Genomic DNA, 22,987 nt, shown 5'->3' with positions numbered 1-22,987 from the left:
TGTGTATAAATACCTGCCGATACCCCCAATGTGCATGCTGCCATACAGAAATTGCATAGACTCTCATCTGACGTACACCAAGAAAATGGTACTTGGCCTCTATCTGGCGGTTCTAGAGTATGCTCACGTCCTGGGGTTGGAAGATCCTCATCTTTCTAGCTGTGATTGCTTGTATTTTCTTCACATGTTGCCTTTGCATACACTGTCTCCCGACCTGCTGCACTTATTGTATAAGTGTTCTCACCCCTAAACCGAAGAAGTCATTTCATGACACTAGTACTACTATCATGTTGCAAAAGGACATTAACCCCTTCACTGCGGCGGCAATTCCGCCGCAGTTCTAGGGGGTGGGGGGCCCGGCTCACCTGCGCTTGTGACGGAACCGCTCCGTCACGCGCCTCAGGTGAGCTGTGCTAGTGACGGAACGGTTCCGTCACGAACGCGCCCGCTCAATAGAACGCGCCGCCCTTTGGAATCATGTCATCAGCTGCGTATTCCCTTCTTGAGAAGCAGGCTGTGAAAAGTTCCATGTACCCAAGGTTATTTTTTGCTTTGCTAATGAATACACTGTTCTTATTAACGCATTCCTCAATATCTCAATGTTTGCTGAAAGCAGTCCTTCTGCAGCAATCCTAGGAGGCTGGTCAAACTGGACTCCACTCGGTGTACCTGAATATAACATACTAAGTTTGTTTTCTCTACTGTCTGACCACCCCTACATTTGTATGGAAGGCTGAGAGGTGGTCGCGAGAGACCCGGTTGGCCCTAATCGGGAAACTCCCTTCACAGCGGAACTGCCAGCATATTGCGGCCTCACACCACTGCAACACCACCCAGGGATCACAGATCCCTTTTGGTTGCAGTGATCCTCTGACGGTCTGACTGCCACACGCAGAATATGCTAGTCAAACCACTGGTGCTGTGGTAGCTGCACTGCCACCAAGGGTTTGGCGGTCTATCAGACTGCTGAACTCATAATTAGGCCCTTAGTATCTCTTTAACACATTCTTTGTATTTTTGTTTAAATTATATAACTTTTTACCCCAAAAAATCATAAAATAAATTTTCCTGTTTTAAAAAAAGAAATACTAACATATGTTACATTGAAGTATTTATCTTTTTTTTCATTTCAATTAGGACACCATTTTGATGCTAGAACATACAATGTTTTGCTCGCATCATATTAACGTTGGTTTTCAGGGATGCAAATGTGGCTTACGGTTTCTTCATATCAGTTAAGATAATTTTATTTTATAATTAATTACATTTAGAAAGTCTACAGGCACATTATTTTACTTATGTTGAAGGAGGGCATCCATTGCATGGAGTAGTGACAGAAGGGAACCATTTTGACCTTTGACCCCGTGTTTTCAAAACTATCTTAGGGTTGTATTCACAATGCTCATCAGAATTAGAGGTGGGTGAGCCGACAAATTAACAGGGAGAGCCAGAGTCGAACCAAGGGTCTGGCTCAGATTTTAGAGCCCATGCACGAGCCAAGCCCTCAGAGTGTTTGACACACAAATTATACAAGAAACAGCACATAAAATATTATAAAGTCTCTTGAAAATTCAAAAAAAGTGTATTTATTTACCATGTGGAACCTTTGGCATTAATTTGTCACTTTGTAGCACTGCACTGAGAAGTACTTATTAAATGTGATAGTTTTTAATTCTGAACTATTTGTGAACTAAGAGACAAGACAGTTGTCATGTAGACCCTGTACCTGACACTGATTATTTTAGAGCAACATTATAGTTTATTAAAACAAACACAGTACGTTTTTCAACAAATGGTTTTCTGAACTCACATATTTGGAAATGCTTTAATTTGCAATAATGGAAAAAGGAGTTTTGGTTCAATAAAATGTATGCCTAAGATCACACAAGTTAAGCGGAAGGGCTTGTTTTATCCAGGTGTTTTGGTTTCACTTCCTACCATTGAGCTACTAAATTGTACCTATTTGTCTTTAGTTAACTTAAGACTTTGTTTTTACCTCTTTGTTGGTGATGCAGCGAGCACAAGGTAAATAGTTTTATTTATTTACTTACTTACTTTACTCCTTGTCGTGGTATGTCCGACTCCACTACCTCCCCCATATCGGCCCGCCCCAGCCCCGCCTCACCGCCTCGCAGCATTCCCTCTGCAAGCCGCCACTGTTGAGCACTTTACATAAGCACTAGTTACATTTACACACGATTGAGTTCATTTTTTAAAGGGACAGGGAGATTTAAGTAATTTGACCAGAATCACAGGATGTTGAGCCAAGGTGGAGACTCAAACCTGGTCCCCCAGCTCCCCAGTCAGCTGCTCTGGCTGGAAAATAACATCCTGAATAGAGAGAGGGTAGCAGGCAGAAGACACATGAAATCTTGGCTCCTCAATCTCGATCAGAGCCAAGCTTCAGGCTCAAGCCTGGCTCGAGCTTCCAGTGACTCGCCCACCTCTAATCGGAAGGGTCATGTTTAGTTGGTACACCATGAAAGTACTGGAATGTTTCATGAGTGTCCTTTGATGCCATCTGAAAAATGTGCTTTGAAAATTTATTATTTAACTCCATGGGGCAGATTTATGATGCCCTTGCGCCGCAATTGCGTCACTTTATTTGACGCAACTGCGGCCCAAACAATGCGCCCTGTTTACAATGTGACGCATCTAGGAGATGCGTCACGTTGTAAAGCCCTGCGCCATAAGGATGCGTTCCTGCGCAGGGGGGGGGGGGGGCGTTCCTGAGCAGGAACGCCTCCTGAAAGTGGCTGAGTGAAATCTATGAGATTTCACTCAGTCACTTTCAGGCCAATGCTGCGTCAAAACCCTGCGCCTGCTTGAAGCAGGCGTAGGTCTTGATGCAGCATTGTGTAGATGCGGCACCCCCGAGCCTTGCTGGAGCTGCGTCGCGCTTGCGACGCAACTCCAGCAATGCACCACATTTCCGGCACAGATGCGTCACGCATCTGTGCCGTTTTTGCACCATGGAGCACCGCATTATAAATGCGGCGCACCATGGGTGGCGGAGCTGTGGCGCACTGTGGCGCACTGTGGTGCACGTTAACTGGCGCATCCCTGGGGATGCGCCAGTTAACATAAATCTGCCCCCATGTTTCTAAACGTTTTATCGGACAGTCCTTCCCCATCCCATGAAGCATCCATGCGGCAGTCGAGTTCACTCACTCCTTCATTGGCTGGCTGCAATTGGAGACTGGTGTTACACGTGCTACTTTCAAGGCTCTCCGTCCACCACTTGACATCTCTCTGACACTGATCCTTCCCCCTTGCCTTACAGTGCTCCCTCATTCAGCAATTCCATACCTGGGAGTGCCTACTCCAACACAGCTGTCTCAGGGTGCCCTCAACCATCCCTTCTTTCCGAGCACTGCTGCATTCTTTCACTTCCGGAGATGTCCCATAGGCCAAAGGTCACGCCTAGTAGCTATCACCTACACATCCATTCTCCCCCACAGACTCATACACGGGAAATCTGGAAATTGGTTCCTATGGGGACATTGAGGGAGGCGAAAATCTAAACAGACGATTCACAGAGGACCGAAGAGACTGGTGAGGGGGCATATTTCAATTACCTTACTTTTTAATTAAACGCTGTTGGCAGAGTCATCCTAACAATTGTGGGAGCCCCAGGCAGGACACATTTTGAGGGGCCTTGTTCGGAAAAACTATACATTTTATTCCCAGTTATGATGCCAAAAATAGTCAATTATCTGTTCAGAAACAAGGTGACGCAGAAACAGAAAACGTTTTGCCCAGGACCCTAAAAAATCTTTTTAATGACACTATGCAGAAAGAGATAGATTCAGTTAGAGGTATGGAGAGGGGTTTAGATAGAGAAATAGAGCGGGTAGAGGTCAAATAAAAAATATGGTTCAGTTTCTCAGGTGGAGTTCTGGACAATTGCTAATGCCTTGAAACATCTCTGGTTTTTGGCAAGAAATACAGTGACAGCACCTTGATGCACTTTGCTATTCATTTTGGGATTTTCCAAGGAAACATTCAGAGGATTTTCGCTCTTGTCTGCTCAGCGAATTTTACTTCTTCCTCTCTTAGACATGTGGAAATACTATAGGTCCTCATATTTTGAGAAATGTTTCATAGATTGGGGCGGATTCTGCTCATTCATGAATCTCTCGGCCACAAACACGTTGGAAAAGCAGGCCTTTCGCTAAAGATGGTGAGATATTTACGTGGTTTCCTCGAGGTACACAAATATATGTGCACAGCATAGTGTGGTGATGAGAATATAAAATGAGGTTAAATTAAATCTATTTTTAAATCTCAAACTTAAGATGGATTTGCGATGTCGTACTAGGCAGATGCGCAACATTATGTTAGGAGTATCTGACATTACCATCCGTTTTCGCAGGCAAGTTTGTTATAAGTGGTATATCCGCCCATGAACGTGAAAGAACTGGGGGTGCTGGGGGGGAGACACGGTGCAAGTGTGAATGCACGTGCTGCGCCCTCCTCCAGGTGAGGCCTGGGTGGTTCTAGTGGTGCTATGCGTTGCCGTACATGTGGAAGCCCCGCGTGTAATCGGGGTCTCTAGGGGTGTGGCAGTGGCTGTAGGTCTGTCCGGGAGGGGGTTCCACGTCTCTCTGGCTACAGTGGTTATGAGCGTAGGGGGTCGTCTGGAGGGCCAGCCCGAGGCCTGTGAAAATGTGTGCACGACATCAACCGTGTCATGCGTGATGCCAGTCTCACGCATCGCTGGGTCTCCTGCCAGGGCTGATAGCACGAGAAATTCACGGTACTATCCAGGCGCTGTGTTTGAAGCTCCCGGCACCTCCTCCCACGCGGTGCATGTGAAACCAAAAGCACCTCTGAGGCGCAGCATGTGAAGCTCACACCTGCTTCTTCTCGCTCCGTGTGAAGTCTACAGCTCCTTCGAGGCGCTGCATGTGGAATCCACGGCCACTCGCAGGCGCAGTTTAAAGGCACAGGCAATTTGTGAGGTGTTTCACGGATGCATGCGGATTACGGCGTCGGTAATATTTATAATCTCTACCAGTTCAATACATATATCTGACTTAAAAGTATGATCCATGAAATGGTCCTGGTTTGAAAGAGTAGCTACAGTTATCTATTCGGCTCGAGTCTGCGTAGCACGTTTTACGAATAATGAAAATCTCTCTTTTGTTACAAAGACTTCACGAGCACAAACGAGAAGACGTATTGCCCTACTCCCCCTCACAGACACATAGACACACATGCAGAGATATATACAGACAGACCGAAAGGCACACACGTAACAATATTGAGACCAAGACAATTACACGCAGTAATAATGGCGCATAAACATTTTTACACTCAGATGCCCAAAGAAACACGTACACAAAGGAGGAAGACGAAAATCTTTACAGAACATCTTATTTAAACAACACTCCATTCTTATCTCTATATGGCTTTAGGAATCTTATAGTTCTTTTCGGATTTCATTTATGTATACAATTCCTTTTGTCAGTTGTTCCATTTATTTACCAATAAAGCTTTCAAACATAAACAACACTCCATGTAGAAGACGTGTCCATCCACCAGCACACACTCACGAACAGAGGCACATCGGCATGTTCACACGGACACACATGTTCACAGTGTAGTGCACAACGTAGTTAACCGTGCAAGTCCGTCTATTTGGCGCCTCACAATATCGCCAGACCTCTGAATAGGGTGACCAGATGTCCCGGATTCGCCCGGACAGTCCCGATTTTTCGATGTCTGTCCCAGCGCCCCAACGCTTTTTTCAAAAAATAAATAAATGTCCCAGTTATGAGAGGGGTCGGGGTAAGGAAGCGCATTTATCACTGTGCTGCGAGCGGCCCACGTTCACACCGGCCCTCTCATGACACCAGGGTCTTAGTTTTGTTTTATTGTGCTGCCTGCATTAATTCAGGTGGCACAGTAGGATTTAATGGGGAATGAATCGACCCCTTTAGATCCCATCACCCCAGGCCAGAAACACAAAGGCACTTGCAACACAACTCATCATGGCCCAGGATGTTTTTAATTTTCATGATACATGGGGGGAGGGGAGGTGTGTGTGTGTATATATATATATATATATATATATATATATATATATATATATATATATATATATATATATATATATACACACACACACACAAACACATACGCACACCTATGTAGCATGAAAATAGACTTTCTTGTGTATGCTGTCGTGTGGTCCATATATGGCTGTGATAGATAGATAGATAGATAGATAGATAGATAGATAGATAGATAGATAGATAGATAGATAGATAGATAGATAGATAGATAGATAGATAGATAGATAGATAGATAGATAGATAGATAGATAGATTGATTTACATAGAAATCGGACTAAATGTTGACACTGCACTCACCAGTACCAACATTTAGTCCTATTTCTATGTCAATTGTTTTGTTTTGAAAATCTAGTCACCCTGCCTCTGAAGGCAGAGCGGCCCAGAGGCCCTCATACCCCACTCCCTTCACCTACCCCACCGTTGCGGGCCCGGCGCCCTGCCTGACAACCCTGGTGCCAGCACCTCCGGCCACAAGAGCATGTGCTCGCCCCGCACCCTCCGGGCTAGAAGGATCTCTGGGCACTGTCTGTGGCTGCCAGTGCTTGAGAGACACAAGGACAGGCATGGGGGTGGACACTGCCCATGAGAGGGGCCTGTGCTCCGGCGGTGGGGTAGTGCCAGATAGGTGGACGAATAGGTGGAAGGTCGGATGTAGATAAATGAATGGACGGGCGCGGTGATTGAATAGATTGATGTTATCAAAACGTTGAATGGCATTTTTATTTAAATGTCCATACGAAGTTATTTTACTTAATAAAATACAGGCTTTTTTTAAAGAATGGTATATATCCACATTAAAAATGTTAATACCATTATCAAACACAGAACTTCGCTTCTTTTAGGCAATACGGGTTTTAGGCTCAGCCTTCTGTGACATGAGGGAATAAAAATCAGTCATTTCAAAAATGTACAGCAGTGCATTCGATCTCCGAGACTTGCACTCGCTCTACTTGCTTATCTCAGATATATAGTTTGGTGATTTCAATTACAAAAATAATTCCACCGTGCCTCACGCACTGGCCAGTGCAGGTCTGAAAGCAGTGGCAACAAAGCCGATACAAGAAAATGATTATTAATGTCAGTCTTAGTAACTTTATCACTGTTCGTTATTGTTATTACTCATATCAGTAGCAGGGGCAGTAGTAATGGCAGTATTGTATTTTTTCTGTATTTGTATTGTTATGTTGCTGTTGCTTTCCAGGCAGAGACTTGTTCCTACCCTAGGTATGTGAATACGGTTGGCCATTAACGTGCAGCTCTCACACCCTGGCTGGAGGATGACAAACGACATATTTGTACGAAATAAAGTAGAAATGAAATTGTGTTTACGAAAAAGAATGAAAACAAATGTCGCTGATGAAGGCTGTCCGAGCATTCCGTAGCAGTGGCGACACAAGTTGTGACCCAAGAGTTCAGGGAAGGTGTGTATACGGCGCCTGTGTGTCTCTGCACCTCGGACAATGCAGGTAAGTGGCTATTAGTAACTGGTGAGACACGAACCTTCACCGAAGCCACCCGTCCATAGCGCCTTCGAAGCCTCGAGTGAAGCGCCTCGTAGGAAAAATAACAAGTAACCCGTATAAGGACCAGAAAGGCGGTGGCGCAGCACCAGCGAAGGAAGATACGTGTATTCGATGCCTCCAGCCATCTCAGAGACAATACGCTACAGAATGATGAAGTGAACACTTTCAGGCCGAGGCTTTCTCACACTCTGAAGAAATGAAAAAAAAAATTAAACAAAGACGTTGAACAAATCGTTTCAAAAGCATTTGTATTCTGATGGTATGCGTGAACGATCTAGGGAAACAGAGTAAATAATTTTACATCTATGGGAACCCCTTTTCTCTCGCAATAGGTTAAGGTGCCCCAGCAACATCCGCTGCCCCAGTGAAGTCCCACAAATGAGCGAGCGAGGCAGCTCGGAATAAAAAATCCCTAACACAATTCGAAATCGAAAAAACTGCAAACATTGTTTCCGAGTGAAATGTAAAAAAGTAACTGGACATATCTTTCTGGGACTGCATAAGTGCACGCCATCGTCGTGGGATAAGCTAATAACGTGGGTGGCATGTGGCCAGCCACACTCAACCACCGACTGTACACATGTGTGCATGTACATGGGGTACGGGGCTGCACTCATGAAACAGACACTTGTACAGTAGTGGACAAACATCCGCACACATTTCCTGCGCGTGTATGTGTGAATTTGTATGTGCAATTGTCACGGTGACTGTGTATTACGTGTACAATGGGTCGCTTAAAACATACTGTAATTATACATTTAAAGAATTGTAATATTTATAACACAATCAATTCGGCGCCCAGAGATGGTGTTTTTCGCTCCCAGCTCTATACCATTCTCTCATTCACCCCCACATAAGGGCGTGTGATCTACAAATTAAAAACATGCCCAGAGAAGAAGGCTGCATAGAAGCTGGTGGGTGCGGCCTGCTGTCTTCGGTGCGACATCGTTCAGAAGGATCATAATGATTCATAAATAACCCCACATGTAACATGGAAGGAAACCTTTAGTATGATGAGATTTTTTTTTTTCGATGCATGTCCAGTCTCTGAAAAGAGAGTCGCAGATTATGTGTCCCTCCATCTTTCGAAGGGCGCTTGAGAGAACAGTCCCAGGGGGGCCTTTCACAGCCCCTCAGCACCCAACGCTTTAGTCGAGTGGGGACGCGTTCTAGAGCCCCATATAGGGACAATAAGTGCTATATAAATAATAATACATAGCATACTATTCTTTGTTTTCCTCCCTGTCCACCCCTCCTCCATATTTTACTATATCTTGCAAACGCGCACTATTTTTAATTCAGAGAACAGAACAGTAAAAGGTCCCATATTCCGCGTTCCATTTCCGCTGGCTTTTAATCACGATCAACGACACGTGAAGCCGGGGGGAGGTGGGGGTAGAGAGGCGTAAATGCCCTACATTTTTTATTCGTGCTTTTGTACAAAGCGCCTACGCTGCGACCATTAACCTGTACATTCGGTTTTGATGCATAATACAACTTCAGTGATCAGCTTGCACTTGAGCCCATGACCACGCCCAGCACTGGGTGGGGCATGGTCTGCCCCTGGCATTTGTGCCCCCTGGCCTTGGTACCCTCCTGAGCGCCGCACATAGAGGGGTCCAGTGCCGGGTTCTGATTGGCTAAGGGCGAGTGATTGGCAGTGTCGGCGTGCCCCGCCCCCGTGCTATTACTGTATCTGCAGGGCGGGCGGTGCTGGGGGTGGAGGGCCGAGAGGAGCTGAGAGAAGAGTTCGCCGAGCGGCCCAGACACCCTGCCCGGCCGAGGAAGGCACCACAGCAGCGACCACTGGAGCCCGGCGGCAGGACGGACTCCGGAGGTGCACAGGGCGGCTGGAACTCGGGGTGCAGGCGAGGCAGCAAAGAAGTCGGGCCTCAGGCTGAGACGGGGGGACTAAGCTGCACACGAGGACACAGCGAGGACACAGCGAGCCCCCAGCTCACCCTGGGACGGCCGGGCTGAGGGGGTATGAGTAACTTGTAGTAAGAAGCTTTGAGTTTTCATTCAAAGTTTAGGACTGGTGGCCGTCCTTTCCGAGGTTGTGAAGGCGTGTGGGAGCCTGTGCCGGCATCTCACCAGGAGCAGGTGCTCCTGGGGGTGTGGGAGAGCGCACTGCCGACTGCCAGTCACTACAGAGTGCAGGAGTTATACCGGGCCACGGAGGGTGCTCGGGTGAGGGTCTGAGCTGAGGCCGCAGGGGGGGCCTGGGCTGGCATCCCTTGAATGTTCAAACCTCAGTGTCTCAGCGAGACCCCTACAGGACACCGCTTGCACCTCTGCCTCTAGGCCCTTGGAGTGTACCGGGCTTGGCCAGTGACGTGTGCCATAGTCCTCCGTGCACTCCCAAGGCAGGGCATCCATGGCGGAGAAGCGGCGGCCGGCAGCCACAGGGGGCTGCACCATGAGCATCAAGGCGCACGCCTTCTCGGTGGAGGCGCTGATCGGAGCCGAGAAGCAGCAGCGGAGGAAGCGCCGACGGGAGGAGACCGAGAACGGGGACCAGCTCCCTGAGGCCGCAGCCGAGGACACGGCGCAAACCTGTGGCTCTGTGGCGCCCGAGGAGGAGAGGAGCGGGACCCCGCAGAGCGCACCCTCCCGTAAGATTCTTGTATCTCTAGTGCATGCGTTCATTCACCAGGGTGGGCCCAGTATCTCCAGACGCACTCAGTCATGAAGCGTAGGCCAATGTCCCCACTTTTCATCACTGCCCCGCGACAGCCACCAGAACCTCAAAATACAGTAACCCCTGAAGCAAGGACCATTTATCTTATCTCGTTATGCAGTGCTTAATTTGTAGAAATAGTAGTACCAGGGCCCAAGGTAACACTTCGAGGTCACTGCAGCTTGCAACACCTACTGCTCCTCCCAGTGCTGTCATTAAAAGTGACCTGGACTGGACATGCTGCTAATCATTTTTAGTTTATATTACATTGCTAGATAATATGTTCTTTTTGAAATAGGCAGACAACTCCACCATATCGTGGAATGTCACAGAAGAGTGCAGGTGTTACGAATTAAGTGCTGGTGCCGAACAACACAGAACACCATCAAAAATGTAGCCCTGTCTTTATGTTATGTTTGTTTGTATTACAAACTAATCACTCAAGAGGATAGCTAGGCACTCGGTCAAAGTGTGTATGTGTCTGATCCCAAGGTAATTATATGAAAAGCCAGCTCTTCAGCTTCTTGCTTTTGTGGATGCAGGGGTGAGTGAGGTAGGGGTCTACTGGGTTGGTGAAAGTGTATGTAGCTATTCAGGTATTCTGGTCCTGTGTTGTGTAGAGCTTTATAAGCGTGCAAAGAACTTTGAATTGACTGTGCTTGTATATGGGGAACCAGTGAAGCTTCCTGTGTTGTACTGATGTCGAGTAGGGGTCATGTGGCTTCGTTCTGGATGGTATCGAGTCTGTGTAGCAGTTTTTTGGAGATTCTGGCATAGAGTGTGTTGCCGTAGTTGACTGCTGGAGATGAGTGCTTGCCTGACAGTCCGTCTGGGGTTCAGAGGCAAAAACTTGAACATCTTTTGCAGTATGCATAAGATGTGGAAGCAGGAGGTACACACTGTGTTGACTTAAGCCCTCATGTCATGCTTGTCATTAAGAGTGATCCGTAGATTTCTTGCGTAGTCTGTGGATGTGGGTGCTGGTCATAGCTCTGCTGGCTTGGAGCAATCTGTACCAGATAGTACATATGACACCTGACCCCTGAGACAGGACATGAGAGCACAAAACACATGTACCCCAGAAGCATGGGGCCTTTAAACGGGACCAATCTGTACCTTGTAGCACATACAATCCCAAGCCTTGAGACAAGGCCCAAGAGGCTATAAAACACACCGACCCTTGGCCCCTGAGGCAGGGCCTGACTGACCTCAGAGCACAACCCTGGAGCAAGGGCCCTGAAGAATTACCGTCAGCTCATAGCCGGTGTACAACAGTAACTCCAAGGCAACCGGACTCCTACTTACATTAGATAGACACGCTGATTGAATGTTAAGTGTACCCGTAGTGGTAATGCACACATGTGCATGCAGGAGAGTATGAGAGCCGCTATGTGGGTCTGTATAAGGTGTGTGTATGTGCACGCGCGGACTGGCAACCACAGATCAGAGGCTTCTAGCCTCCAGCGTGCTGATGTTCCCCTCTGCGCTCCGGTGTGTGGCCAATTGCTATTTTTAAAGCGTTTTTCCAGTCAAGAGTATTAATAGTTCGAATATGTCAGAACCTTCATACATCCAGAGGAAAGGCACCGCACATGTATATACAAGCTCTGCTAATAGTGTGTGCAGGTATATCGGTGCGGTTTTCTAAGTCTCGGGGCCGTCCTGCCCCCCCAGAGAGGTTGTGTGCGCTTATGTATTCCTGTAGCAAACTCTGGGCGGGGGAGGGGGGGGGGGGGACATTTACGGCATGTGTATGTGACGCGTGCTTGTGAGCTCTTCTCCCACTGGCATTCATGGTAGCGTTGGCCTGTGCGGTCCTCCCGTGTCATACAGGTGTAGCCCTGCTGTCGGCGTGTCCCCCTCCTTCACACTGACACTTCGACGACGCTGGCTCTTCCAGGACAGGGGGTCACTTTTGTGCACACTCTCTCCCTTTCACAGTGGGTCCAATGGGCATGTCCCTTCCGTAGCTCTCGGGGTGGTCACTCCTCGGCTCCCCAGCAAGGGTGAGGCTGCAGCGCCCTTGGCATCTGGCACCTTCCCAACCAGGCTGCGGCCTGTGCCTCCGCCGCTCACTTTAATTTCAGTGATGCATCTGTGTGTACCGTCTCTCACAGAGAAATCGGCGCTTCGTGAACCTCGCACATGCGACACACATGCTTGCACCCGTACCTGCAGGCACTCCTTGGCTGTTGGCAGGCGGGAGGTTGCGCTTTAATTTCCCAGGATTTTCTGGCTCCGATAGTCACTCATTAAAGAATTACTTTGTGTCTAGTACCGGAGCTCTGGTGCCTGTCCCTTGTTTCCCACAGCAGAAAGTGACAGAATAAATGGGCTCTGTGTTAGGAGACAGCCGGGGGCGCGGCGCGGTCTTTAATGCCTGAGTGTGGCGCGGACACAGGCACCGCGGGCTGCGCGCCAGAGAGGGTTGACACCCTGTTGTCACCTGCGAACGTCTTTCTGCCAGTCTTTCACAAGTCTTCTCTGGCTGCGGACGCGCAACTATAAAATGAGATTTCGGTAAAAACCACTACCACTGGCCACATTAGGCCACGGCTTTCTAATAAAAGATATTTTTGAAAAAAAATGAAAACATGTCACCTATTTATTGAATATTTACACTATGTTGTTACTGAGTAGGCCGGCCGACTGTTTATTTAAAAACTTTGAATGGAGGTATCGTGTACATTTCGGAATAAGGAGAAAATACTGTAGTCGCCTCTGTTACTGTGGTGCCGGAAGCAAAAGTGAAAGGAATGTCGGTACTCTCTGGATTCCTATCTAAGCAGCCAATGTATTTGAAACAGCATTTCTGGCTGATGTTATTAATTGATTGGTAAAGAATAACAATTTCCCCTCTCCCTTTTAATGTGGCTATATACGACTTAAAATTCTAAATCTCAGGGGACATCATATTCAACGAAAATGTACAAACGGCCCATCGGGCTTATCAAAAACTGATGGAGTTGAGCGGGATGATTTCGAAGTGCCCATTTATTTCTAAGTCACTGATTTGAAAGTGAGTGATTTCGAAGCGATTGACTCAGAAGTCAGTGATTCCAACGAACAGCAGAGTAAAGCGATTGGTGTGTTCTCGGATTATTCAGTATAAATGACAGTGTTTTGTAAGAATGGAAAAGGAGTGGGCCTGCGAATTGTGCACTATTGTACATGATGTACACACGTCTATAGAGGCCGGGCTCGATAATGTATTGCTTGATCCTCCTTTGTCGTAATACTAGTGGATGTTTGGTGCCTGAAATCTGAGTTCTCCACTCTGTTGATGGCCATATCAGAAATAAATGTAGTGCTTAATTTGCGGCCTCTTTTTAGAGCACAGGTTGTAATCTCGTCCAAAGTGTAATTAGTGCAGCAAGTGCAGTGGCACTGGGACCTGGGCGTCATTGGGTTCAACGCACCACAATTAAGCTGTCTTTTGCTTCTTGCCTGCGAACCAGGGGGCATTTTGCATGCTTGCCATAGAGCACACTGCCTTGTGCAACGCCCTAGGAGTTGACGTAATTCCTCACTATAGTTGTGATTAACTTTCAGCTAAATCATTTTGCACAATTTTAAACACTGTGTATTTATTTTGCATGTTTAAGTAATCGAAGACTACACTGCACACTTGAAATCAGTTTTAAGCAATAGGTTGTGAGTAATGATCGCCACACGTGTGTACTCAGTCACCCAGCGCAACTGTCCCGAGGTGCCAGGGAGGCGCGCGACTTCGTAGGCCTGTGGAATTCTGTGTGATAGTCAGATGCGGCTCAGGGCATCTTGGGCGAATCACTTTACCTTAAAATTGGTTTTATTTCACCACCCGGTCTACTTCCCACCGGCCTCTGGAACACTGAAGTAAAACCCCAGCAGCGCACAGCGGGCCCTAAACTAATGTGCCGATGTTTTCTGCAAAAAATGCACGTTGTCTGGTACTGCCCGTTATTCTGGCTGTAATAACAAGAGATAGCTGCTAATGCAGACACGATGCTGGCAGCAGGGCTCTTACGGGGCTCGATCCTAGAAGAAGTAGGCATTTCTGCAAGGTGTTACATGATAGTCCAGAAGAGAAGGTGTGTAAGTGTGAGGCTGTGTGTGGCATTGGATGCTAACCCTTGTCCCTTGTGCTTTCAGCCGGCTCCGAGGATGGACCCGTATCTGACTCCGCGGACCCCGGACCTCTGCTGCCCCCGCCGCCCCCGCAGGCGCTGCTGGCCCGAGTGGACCTACAGGGCGCGGAGCTCTGGAAGCGCTTCCACGAGATCGGCACCGAGATGATCATCACCAAGGCCGGCAGGTGAGTGAGAGAGAGCTGGGTTGGCAGGAGCCACGCAGCTGGGCGCGAGCACCGCCAGGCGCAAGAATAGCGCAGCCGCGAGCACAGGGCACACACAGCATCACATTACATGTCTCTGGAATTGCGGAATCTAGGGTGCAGCACAAGCTATCACAGCTTTTAAAGATGGCAACAAAGTATGAAACACCACGCACATACACCGCTGGAGAAATACCAACCATAATGCAAAAGCGAGCTCGGCAGGCCTTTTGTGGTAGTACGACTGGCTCTGCGGTTAAAGTTCCTGCAGCTAGCGCTAAATCGCATGGCTTCATTGAATAAAGGTGGGAAGGACAGCATATTGGTAAACTGCAACAGAAACGAGCTCTAAAATCTGCGCTTACATCTGTGTTCAAGAGGGGCATTGGCACCAGGTTTTGTGATATGATATCCAGTCGAGGGGTGTAGTTACACATAAATGAGGGGATAATGGATTTGGAGTAATGGTAGTTTTTGAAGCCCCGATAGAGCAATCGTGGTCTTCGCAGCTTTCCCTTGAGGCTGAGCCCTTTGCCCCCGCTCCTCCCCCCACCCCCCCACCCCCCGCACACGCACCGCAGTATTATGGTGAAATGGTGAGTACTTATGGTAGTTTGGCTGTTGATGCTTCTTGGACCGGTCGTGCCATGTAAATGACCCTGAGGATGAAGGTCCTACCTGCTCCTCTGCACAACTCACCCAGGTCACACCATGTGCAGTTCGTGATTTACAAGAATGCGCACATTTCTTGACGAGGAAGGCGCGCATTTCTGCACAGATCACTCCACTGAGAGCACCGATACAAGTCACACGCGATGCAGCCAGCACAAACTCGAGCATTGCTTTGACTCGGTTAATGGTTCTCTCCAGGAAAGGCAGCTGCCTGGGGTGTCGGGGAGTTCTCGCATCCCGAGCTTAACCAGAGCGGCACTGCTTGGCGTGAGACTCGCGCAACGCTGCCACAGACGTCCCTGTAGCGGGTGCCCAGGGATGAAAGCGCTGTGTTGTGACAGGGGAACTCAGCGCATGTGAAATAGGCCTGTCCTCGTGCATGTGCACTGTTTGCATTCGCAAGTCACCTACCTCAAGGCCTTCCTCCAGCCTCCCCTGGACCCTAAGGGGCAGATTTACAAGCCCCTTGCCCCACTTTTGCGTCACTTTTCCCATGTTAAACGTGACGCAAAAGTGGCGCAAGGGGATTGTAAACCTGCACACAATCTATTTCTCTCTCTCTCAAACACAATGAATAATCTGACGCCATTTAAATAACAAATCTGACATACACACAATCTCACACATACACAACCTGGCTCAGGCAAACAGACAAACGCGCTGATCGGCACACACTATCTTTTTGTGTGTGTTTCTCGCACTTTAGTCCCACATGACCAGTGATGTGCGCAGGATCACAGTAGCCCCTGCTGCACCGGGTGCCCAGAGGGAGGACGCTCTGACAAGTCCAGAGCAGCGGCAAGAGCCCCGCGAGGCTACCCGAGTAATGAGGACCGAACTACCGTGATTTATGGCCCGGGCGGCCTTTCATTTCAGACGGGTGCAGACAGGGGCATGTGGCCGTTTCACAGCTTCCTGTTCATTAAATGCACGTCTATGGGCGCAGTGTTCCCCTTGAAAGGAGCGCTTTTTATTTCCTATGGACACGCCGGGTCAAAAAACAGCATTGGGCCAAAGAACTAAATGTATTATAGATTTAAAAAAAAAAACCTTCATTGAATCCATATGCTTCTAGTTTCCTCCCTCTGCGGCAACTTTCATTGGCGTCCAACATATTGTGTTCACAAAATGTGACATTTCTTCCAATGGCTGCGCTGTCATGTCAGTTTTCTACCCCGGGGATTCTGAAATAATGGTACATGTGTGGGCTAATGAACGGGAACGCTGTACTTGTCCACAAATGTGAAGAAAAAAAGATAATGCAAATAAAACTGGGGAACTATTTTTTGTTCCCTGGTTAATATAGGAAACTGAAACAGTTTACTTCATTAGATTTCACAGAAAGTATTCGGTGCAGGGAAAATCCAAGAAAATGAATATGGAGATATATTGTTAAAAAAGTAAGCTAAACAAGTGATAGATATTTTTTTTTTATTCACCGAATCAATTACTTTTTTTTAAATGACGGAAAATGATGTCCCAGTTATACCAAGTATGCAATTTTCAAAAAATCTTCGAAAACTGATTTGGTCATAAAACCCTATCCATATATAGTGTTTGAAAAGTGGAGAAAGTGAGTTTTATTCGCTCGTTTAAAACAAAAATGAAGAAACACTCAGAAAATGTGAAATCGGTTTAAAAGTAGAATTTCTTATCCCTACATTGCAGAAGCATTCACATTTGATGGAACTGGTTTTACTCTTTTTCGCTATTTTGCATAGTACAACCTTTCTGTTATATGGTATGCCTTTGTTGTTTCATTTTAATAAGAAGACACACATACAACGTGGCACATTTTAACTGTTTTGAAACGAAATGTAATATAGCAATCCGTGAGAGAATCTCCGCCCCTAGTGTCCGTTAAGGATCGTGGGGCTGTTTGAAGGCAGCCACGTGTTTGCGTTTGCAGAGGTTTATTGGTACAAAGGCTGCCCGCTGGTCCACGCGTGGATGTGCGTGGTGAGGAGTGCGGCCCAGAAAGGATACGTGGAGGTACCAGGAACATTTTACTTTTCACGACTCGAACAAGTATCTCCCGCAGGAGCCCCTGTTCAGTGCATGTACTCAGCAGTACCAACAGGAAGTGCCGCCATTTTCCTGTTTCCAATTAATTTAATGTTAATCATACCCAAGCTGCTAACGCAGAATGGAGAAAGTGTGCGTGCGGTCCCGGAGTAGTTTGAACCCAGGGACCAGGTCCATAGACCGGGGCCGCCCCTGGAGCCTGCTTCCATATTTGTACATTAATTACAATGAGCTGAGAATGAGCGTGCAAACAGCTTCGATGGCTCAGCCCCGCAGGGCGCACTCTTCTATTCCATGCCTATCAGGATATCTGTATATTCCGCAGCACCTGGCTGCGTTTCTAAAGGGAGTACATGCGAGCGTGAGTCTAAATATAAACCTGGCACGCCGAGATATCGACTGCTAACAATGATGGCACACGCTCTGGCAGAACCTCCTCCAGGGATCCTCACGCTGTTCACAGACTGCAGAGAGCTGCAGGTCTTAATAATGCCCTCGCATGGCATACACGCGTTCACTGGCGGCATAGTTTAATAAAAGGTGCAGCCACCGCGGGGTGACGAGGTCACTCACAAGGAAGGGAGCGCTTAATGTGCCTCCGATGCAGCTGCGGCAGACGAGGGAGGCGGGAGGGCGGTTTCGCCTACTTCTAAGGTCCCTATATAATCTTAACAGGGTAAATGTATGCACAAATGTGGATTGATATTTTGGAGGAGTCCAAAGTGCCTGGAAGTTGCGCTGTTTGGCAACCAGCGTTCAGCGGTGTATTTCGGCTCTCATTGCCCACCTGTGCCTTGTGTATTTATTGCGATCTGCTCGTTATATAGGGTGTTAATGCCAGGCTCTCTGTCGGTTGCTTGCTCCATAGAATCAATTATATCTGCTGTGTTCAGTGCTCTCTGCAGACAGCTCTCTCTCTATCTCTGCTCAGGTATTTAATGTTCTCTGTTGCCAACTCCCTGTAGTGTGTTTGCCAGGGATCTTCGTTACTCTTGCGGTCTCTGTCCCTGTCTCGGTGTGGTATATTTGGTGCACTTAGCACTTGCTGGTGTGGTGAGTGACAGTATGTATCCAGTTTGACGGCATCTTGCAGGTCTCTGCTACCTGGCTGTGTTTTGCTGCGCCCGAGGCCCTGGAGTGTGTTTGGTATTTTCTGTGGCCGCAATTCTGTTGTGTGTTTGATGCAGAGCCTCCTCTCTGACTTGTATTTACTGGAACACACTCTGAGGTGTGTAGTGTTTACCTCTTAATGTGGCTACCGTCTCGAGGTGTTCATCAGAGTTCTGGGGTGATCAGACTCTGGATCCGTATTTTAGTTTCTTTACGTCATCTCATCTCCCCTCTCCACTGGGCACGCCCTGTCTCGCTGCTCTGGCCTAGCCTCGGCCCATGGTCTTAAGCTTAACAGCTCACCCTCCAGCTCTTAAAACCTTACTAATTCACAATCGGTCTGCTGCCACAACTCAAGATCCTTGTACTGGGGTGAATGTATGACATTGTTCTGCATTCTGTCCATCAACTGTTGTTTTTGCACAACTCATACCAGCATCCTCCAACAACTCTTTCTAATAACAGGCTAGTTCGCAACTTTGGACCTTACGTAACGACCTTAAGTAAAAACCGAATGCATCATCATTTTGGACCTATGTTTTACTGTGGAACACTTTATACAACGACTCTTTGTAACGACTTGCAGATATTTTGTAATTTTGAACCTTCCGTAACAACCTATGTTTTGCTGCAAAGCGCTGTTGCACCTTTCGGTAATGTCCGCGCTATTTAAAAAAGGACACATAAATAAATACAGCCCATATTCTGAGGTGTGTTTAAAGCTCTCTGTGGACAGCGCTCTGAAGCACGTTCAGTGCTCGCTCAGGGTAGCGCCCTGAGGCCTGTTTGCTGTTCTTTACAGCTATAGCTCTGATGTGCGCATACAGCTCTCTGTGCCCAGTCCCCTCTCCCTTCCCTGCTCGGCAGTTTGCTAATAAAGCTATTTCTCTGTTTCCAGACGGATGTTTCCGGCCATGAGAGTGAAGATTTCCGGTTTGGATCCACACCAACAATACTACATAGCGATGGACATTGTGCCCGTGGACAACAAGAGATACAGGTGAGAGGGGGCGGGCCCTAGTCCTTTTATCCCATTGAAATGTTGGCGTACTATATACTTCGTTTTTAAACGGCAACCTTTTGTATCAGGCGGGTGCAAATATGTGGTGCACCAGAACACATGTTAGTGTTATAAAGGCGCCAGCCTTGAACATCCCTTGCGTTGGTTTTCAAATAGCTTGTCTGACATTAAGGTATATATACATATATAAGGCGAAATCGACCGGAAGGTATTGTGTCTCTTTACATGCACAAGGTCACGTTTTCATCTTTTTTTAGGCACGCTGATTACGTGATTTGCCCAGAATCACAGGATATTGACTCGACTCGGAGACTCGAACCCTATATATTTTTTATTATTCTATATATCTGTAAGATACTACATCAGCTGCACGTGGGCCCCTTGTAGGTTGTGTTGCCCGTTAGGGCGCCTCTGGTTTCCATTTGGTCTTCAACGTCTGTGTGTCTGTTGTCTTCTTTGACTGGCCTACTTCGGCCTCTTTCCTTTACCAGCCTCAGAGTGCACGCATCTCAGGGTCCATCTCATCAGTCTGAGACCGTTTTCTAGTTTTGTTTCCCCCCCCTAAATTGCCGCGTAACACTAGAGTGTGATTTTTGTTACATAAAAATGGGGTATAAATAATGGTTATTTTTGTCCGTGTGTCCTGCTTGAGCTGATCTCACATTTTTGCAATTTTATCTAGGTATGGACGTGTACATTCTTCACACCCCTCTGCCTTCTGAAACAAGAACGTCAGTGAGGCAGAGCCCAGTTGTAGATGGTCAGTCGCTGGTCCCAGCACCTAGCACTGGTCTTAGATACATTCACACACCTCATGTTTTTTGCATTAATTTGCACTGATCTTTATTCACAGACTGTAACATCGATGACCGCGTCATGTACAGGTATTACTGCTGTTTCATGCGCGGATTTATGGTGCATTTATATTCACCGTCTTCTGCATTTTCAAAACGTAATTGTGGAATGAATTATGCACTTCTCGCGTCATAAAGTGCACCTCCGGTGTTACTTTGGGAAGTCATTGTGCACACCTGAAAGCACATCTTCAGAGAATATAAACTCTAAACTAAGACAACGGAGGCCCCCGCGCAGAGTGAACATGTATATGCACCCTGCATCTGTGGAGCCAATCCGATGCGAGTTACAGACCATCCTTATAGATAGATTCACTGGGGTGAATGTATGACATTGTCCTGCATTCTGTCCATCGATTGTTCTTTTTGCATAGATATAGATTCAGTCACATTTTATGGCGCGCTAAATGTTCAAAACACCCTGCATTACGGTGATTTCGATGAAATTAGATCATGGTTGAAACGCTCAACTATTGCTACTTCCTACTGAAAGACAATAAAAATAGCATCATGGGTTTCGGAGTTCGAGTGATGCTTAGAGCATAGCACAAGCTTTTAAATCACATAAGTAATTAGAAAAATATAATTTAAAGCCATGCCTTTCACCCTGAACTTTTGCTCAGGCGCAGGTCCGTTGTGATGCGCTCATAATATTTTCACCCCTTTGTTTCTCTTTTATTATCTACGCCGAGACTACTTGTCATCAATTAAACTCGTACATCGGTGAATGCATGTGTGTATGTATGTATGTATGTATGAATGGATGTATGTATGAATGGATGTATGCATGTATGTATGTATGCATGCATGTATGCATGTGTATGTGAGGGTGGGATAGATTATGTGTGCATGTGAGTATGGGTCTGTGTATATTGTGCGTCCGTTTGTTTAAGTGTAGGCGTCCCTGCGAGTTCGTGCGGGTCAGTCTGTTTTCGGCTGTGTGGGGATAGATTCGTAGCTGTGTTTCTGTTTATTGAATGAAAAACATACTTTCTCGTAGGTATGATTAAGAAACACAACGACGTACACTGAAGACACGTTGGGTGATAGGACGATATAACGCTGCAGTCAGTGTGTGTGGGGTCGCGCTGCGCTCAGTGTAGGTGGCAGAGCTGAGTGCGGGGCTGCCGGTATGGTGGGGCAGTCGGATGCACACGTGTAGCAGTAGGAGACGAGTGGCCAGGCAGCAAAGGGCGCCCTGTGTGACCTGAGCTCAGGGCGAGGGCAGCAGTCGCCCATTTGGTGCTGAAAGACAAACGGCCGGAGCCCGCCTGTGCAGGCTGGGATGAGCATCAGTGATGGTCGCACACGAAGCCCCGGCCCCTAGGAGTCCGGGGGTGTGCTGAGAGAGGGCAGTGTTTACTCTGCGCGCAGCACCAGGGGAGGTCAGACGGCCGAGCCGTCCGCCGAAGAAGAAACACACAGCTGCAGACTCTGGTCTTGAAAACGCACGGCCGCAGCACACGCTGATGTGTAAGGCCTTCGGGCGTGGGTGCCTGCCTCGCCCGAAACGCTCCATTTCCCATGGTAGGGTGAAACTTGGGATTTGCAAATCACAGTACATCGCAAAGGCGAGGGTGTCTAGGTGCATGGCTATAACGTGCATTTATAAGGTAGGCATCTTGGCGCTGAATAACATGATCATTGTTACCTAACTCAATGGTACTCATTTTATGGACCTCAGATGGATGAAAGGCTGAGGGGACCCCCGGGATTTCAACCTGTGACCATGAGTCCTAATGCAGGCCCCATACAGTGGGCGCATTAGTCCCCCTAGCCACCAGGCCTGGCCTTAGAACTAGATCAACAGAGAGAACGATTCTTGTCCTGTTCACACACACACAAGGGATTGGCTAAATAGGTGGACTATTCCATAGTTAGTTGAAAATGCGAACAGGAGTGGGCCCAGCTTCCAGTAAAGAAGGTTTGGTGCCTATGGCAAACGCACACATATCCCCTGCACACCCCGATGTTAAAAGCAGTGACCACGGTGCACATGGAGTTTTCGCGAAACTTGGCACTAAGATTGAAAAAGCAAGGTCCAGGCACCAGAGAAAGCGTCAATTCATCTGTTTACCACTCGACGAACAAAGGGACTGAAGCCCCCCGTTTAACTTTAGGGCAAATGGTGCAGCGAAAGGAACAGCGAAAGAAGACCTCGGGATACAATTATTTATTGGCTGTTAGCACCGCAATGTCTTTATGCGATTTCGTTTTTATTTGGAGGATAAACCCTTAAAAATCCCAAAGCCCTTTCCTCGACATTACCTCCTTATGCATTAGATTTTGCAGCATCCGCATATATATCACAAAGCGCTGCCATATGGGCAGAGCTCATTGCACTAGGGTCGAGTCCAAATGTATTGGAGTTTTACATTTTTTTTTATTGCAAAGTACATGGGGCCTCCCTCCCTCCCCTGGGCCCACCACCTATCACCTTTGCCGAGCCTCCCCGTCCTCCCCCTCCCCCGCACCACTGAAGGCTACCCTGTAAACCAAGAACCACCACGTATTTTTTAAACATATGCCAATCCCGAGGAGTGTTTATTCTCGTACGTCAACAATAATGCTGCCTAATATTGAATTCTTTGTAAGATAGACATGTTAAAGTCATAGGTATGAAATCCAAAACAACTGTATAGAAAAAATGTTTCGTTTAATTTACTAACAGCAGCACATGTGACTCAACATAATAAAGTAAGGATGA

At 47.4% G+C, this 22,987-nt stretch overlaps 1 protein-coding gene across 1 annotated transcript in view; it reads left to right on the top strand.

Moving 5' to 3' along the window:
• Positions 1-9,543: 9,543 nt before the first annotated feature.
• The window catches only part of TBX18 (T-box transcription factor 18), a 106,112-nt gene continuing 92,668 nt past the window's right edge, over positions 9,544-22,987 (top strand). The window contains exons 1-3 of the mRNA XM_086925233.1: positions 9,544-10,218; positions 14,418-14,580; positions 19,304-19,405. Coding sequence (XP_086781359.1) covers positions 9,981-10,218; positions 14,418-14,580; positions 19,304-19,405 — 503 coding nt within the window. The 5' untranslated portion in view covers positions 9,544-9,980. The remainder of the gene's footprint in view (positions 10,219-14,417; positions 14,581-19,303; positions 19,406-22,987) is intronic.

This window comes from Lissotriton vulgaris, chromosome 6 (genome assembly GCF_964263255.1).
Source record: "Lissotriton vulgaris chromosome 6, aLisVul1.2, whole genome shotgun sequence".
NCBI lineage: Eukaryota > Metazoa > Chordata > Amphibia > Caudata > Salamandridae > Lissotriton > Lissotriton vulgaris.
The sequence above is the reverse complement of the archived record's forward strand: the minus strand, read 5'-3'. Positions and strand labels throughout refer to the sequence as shown.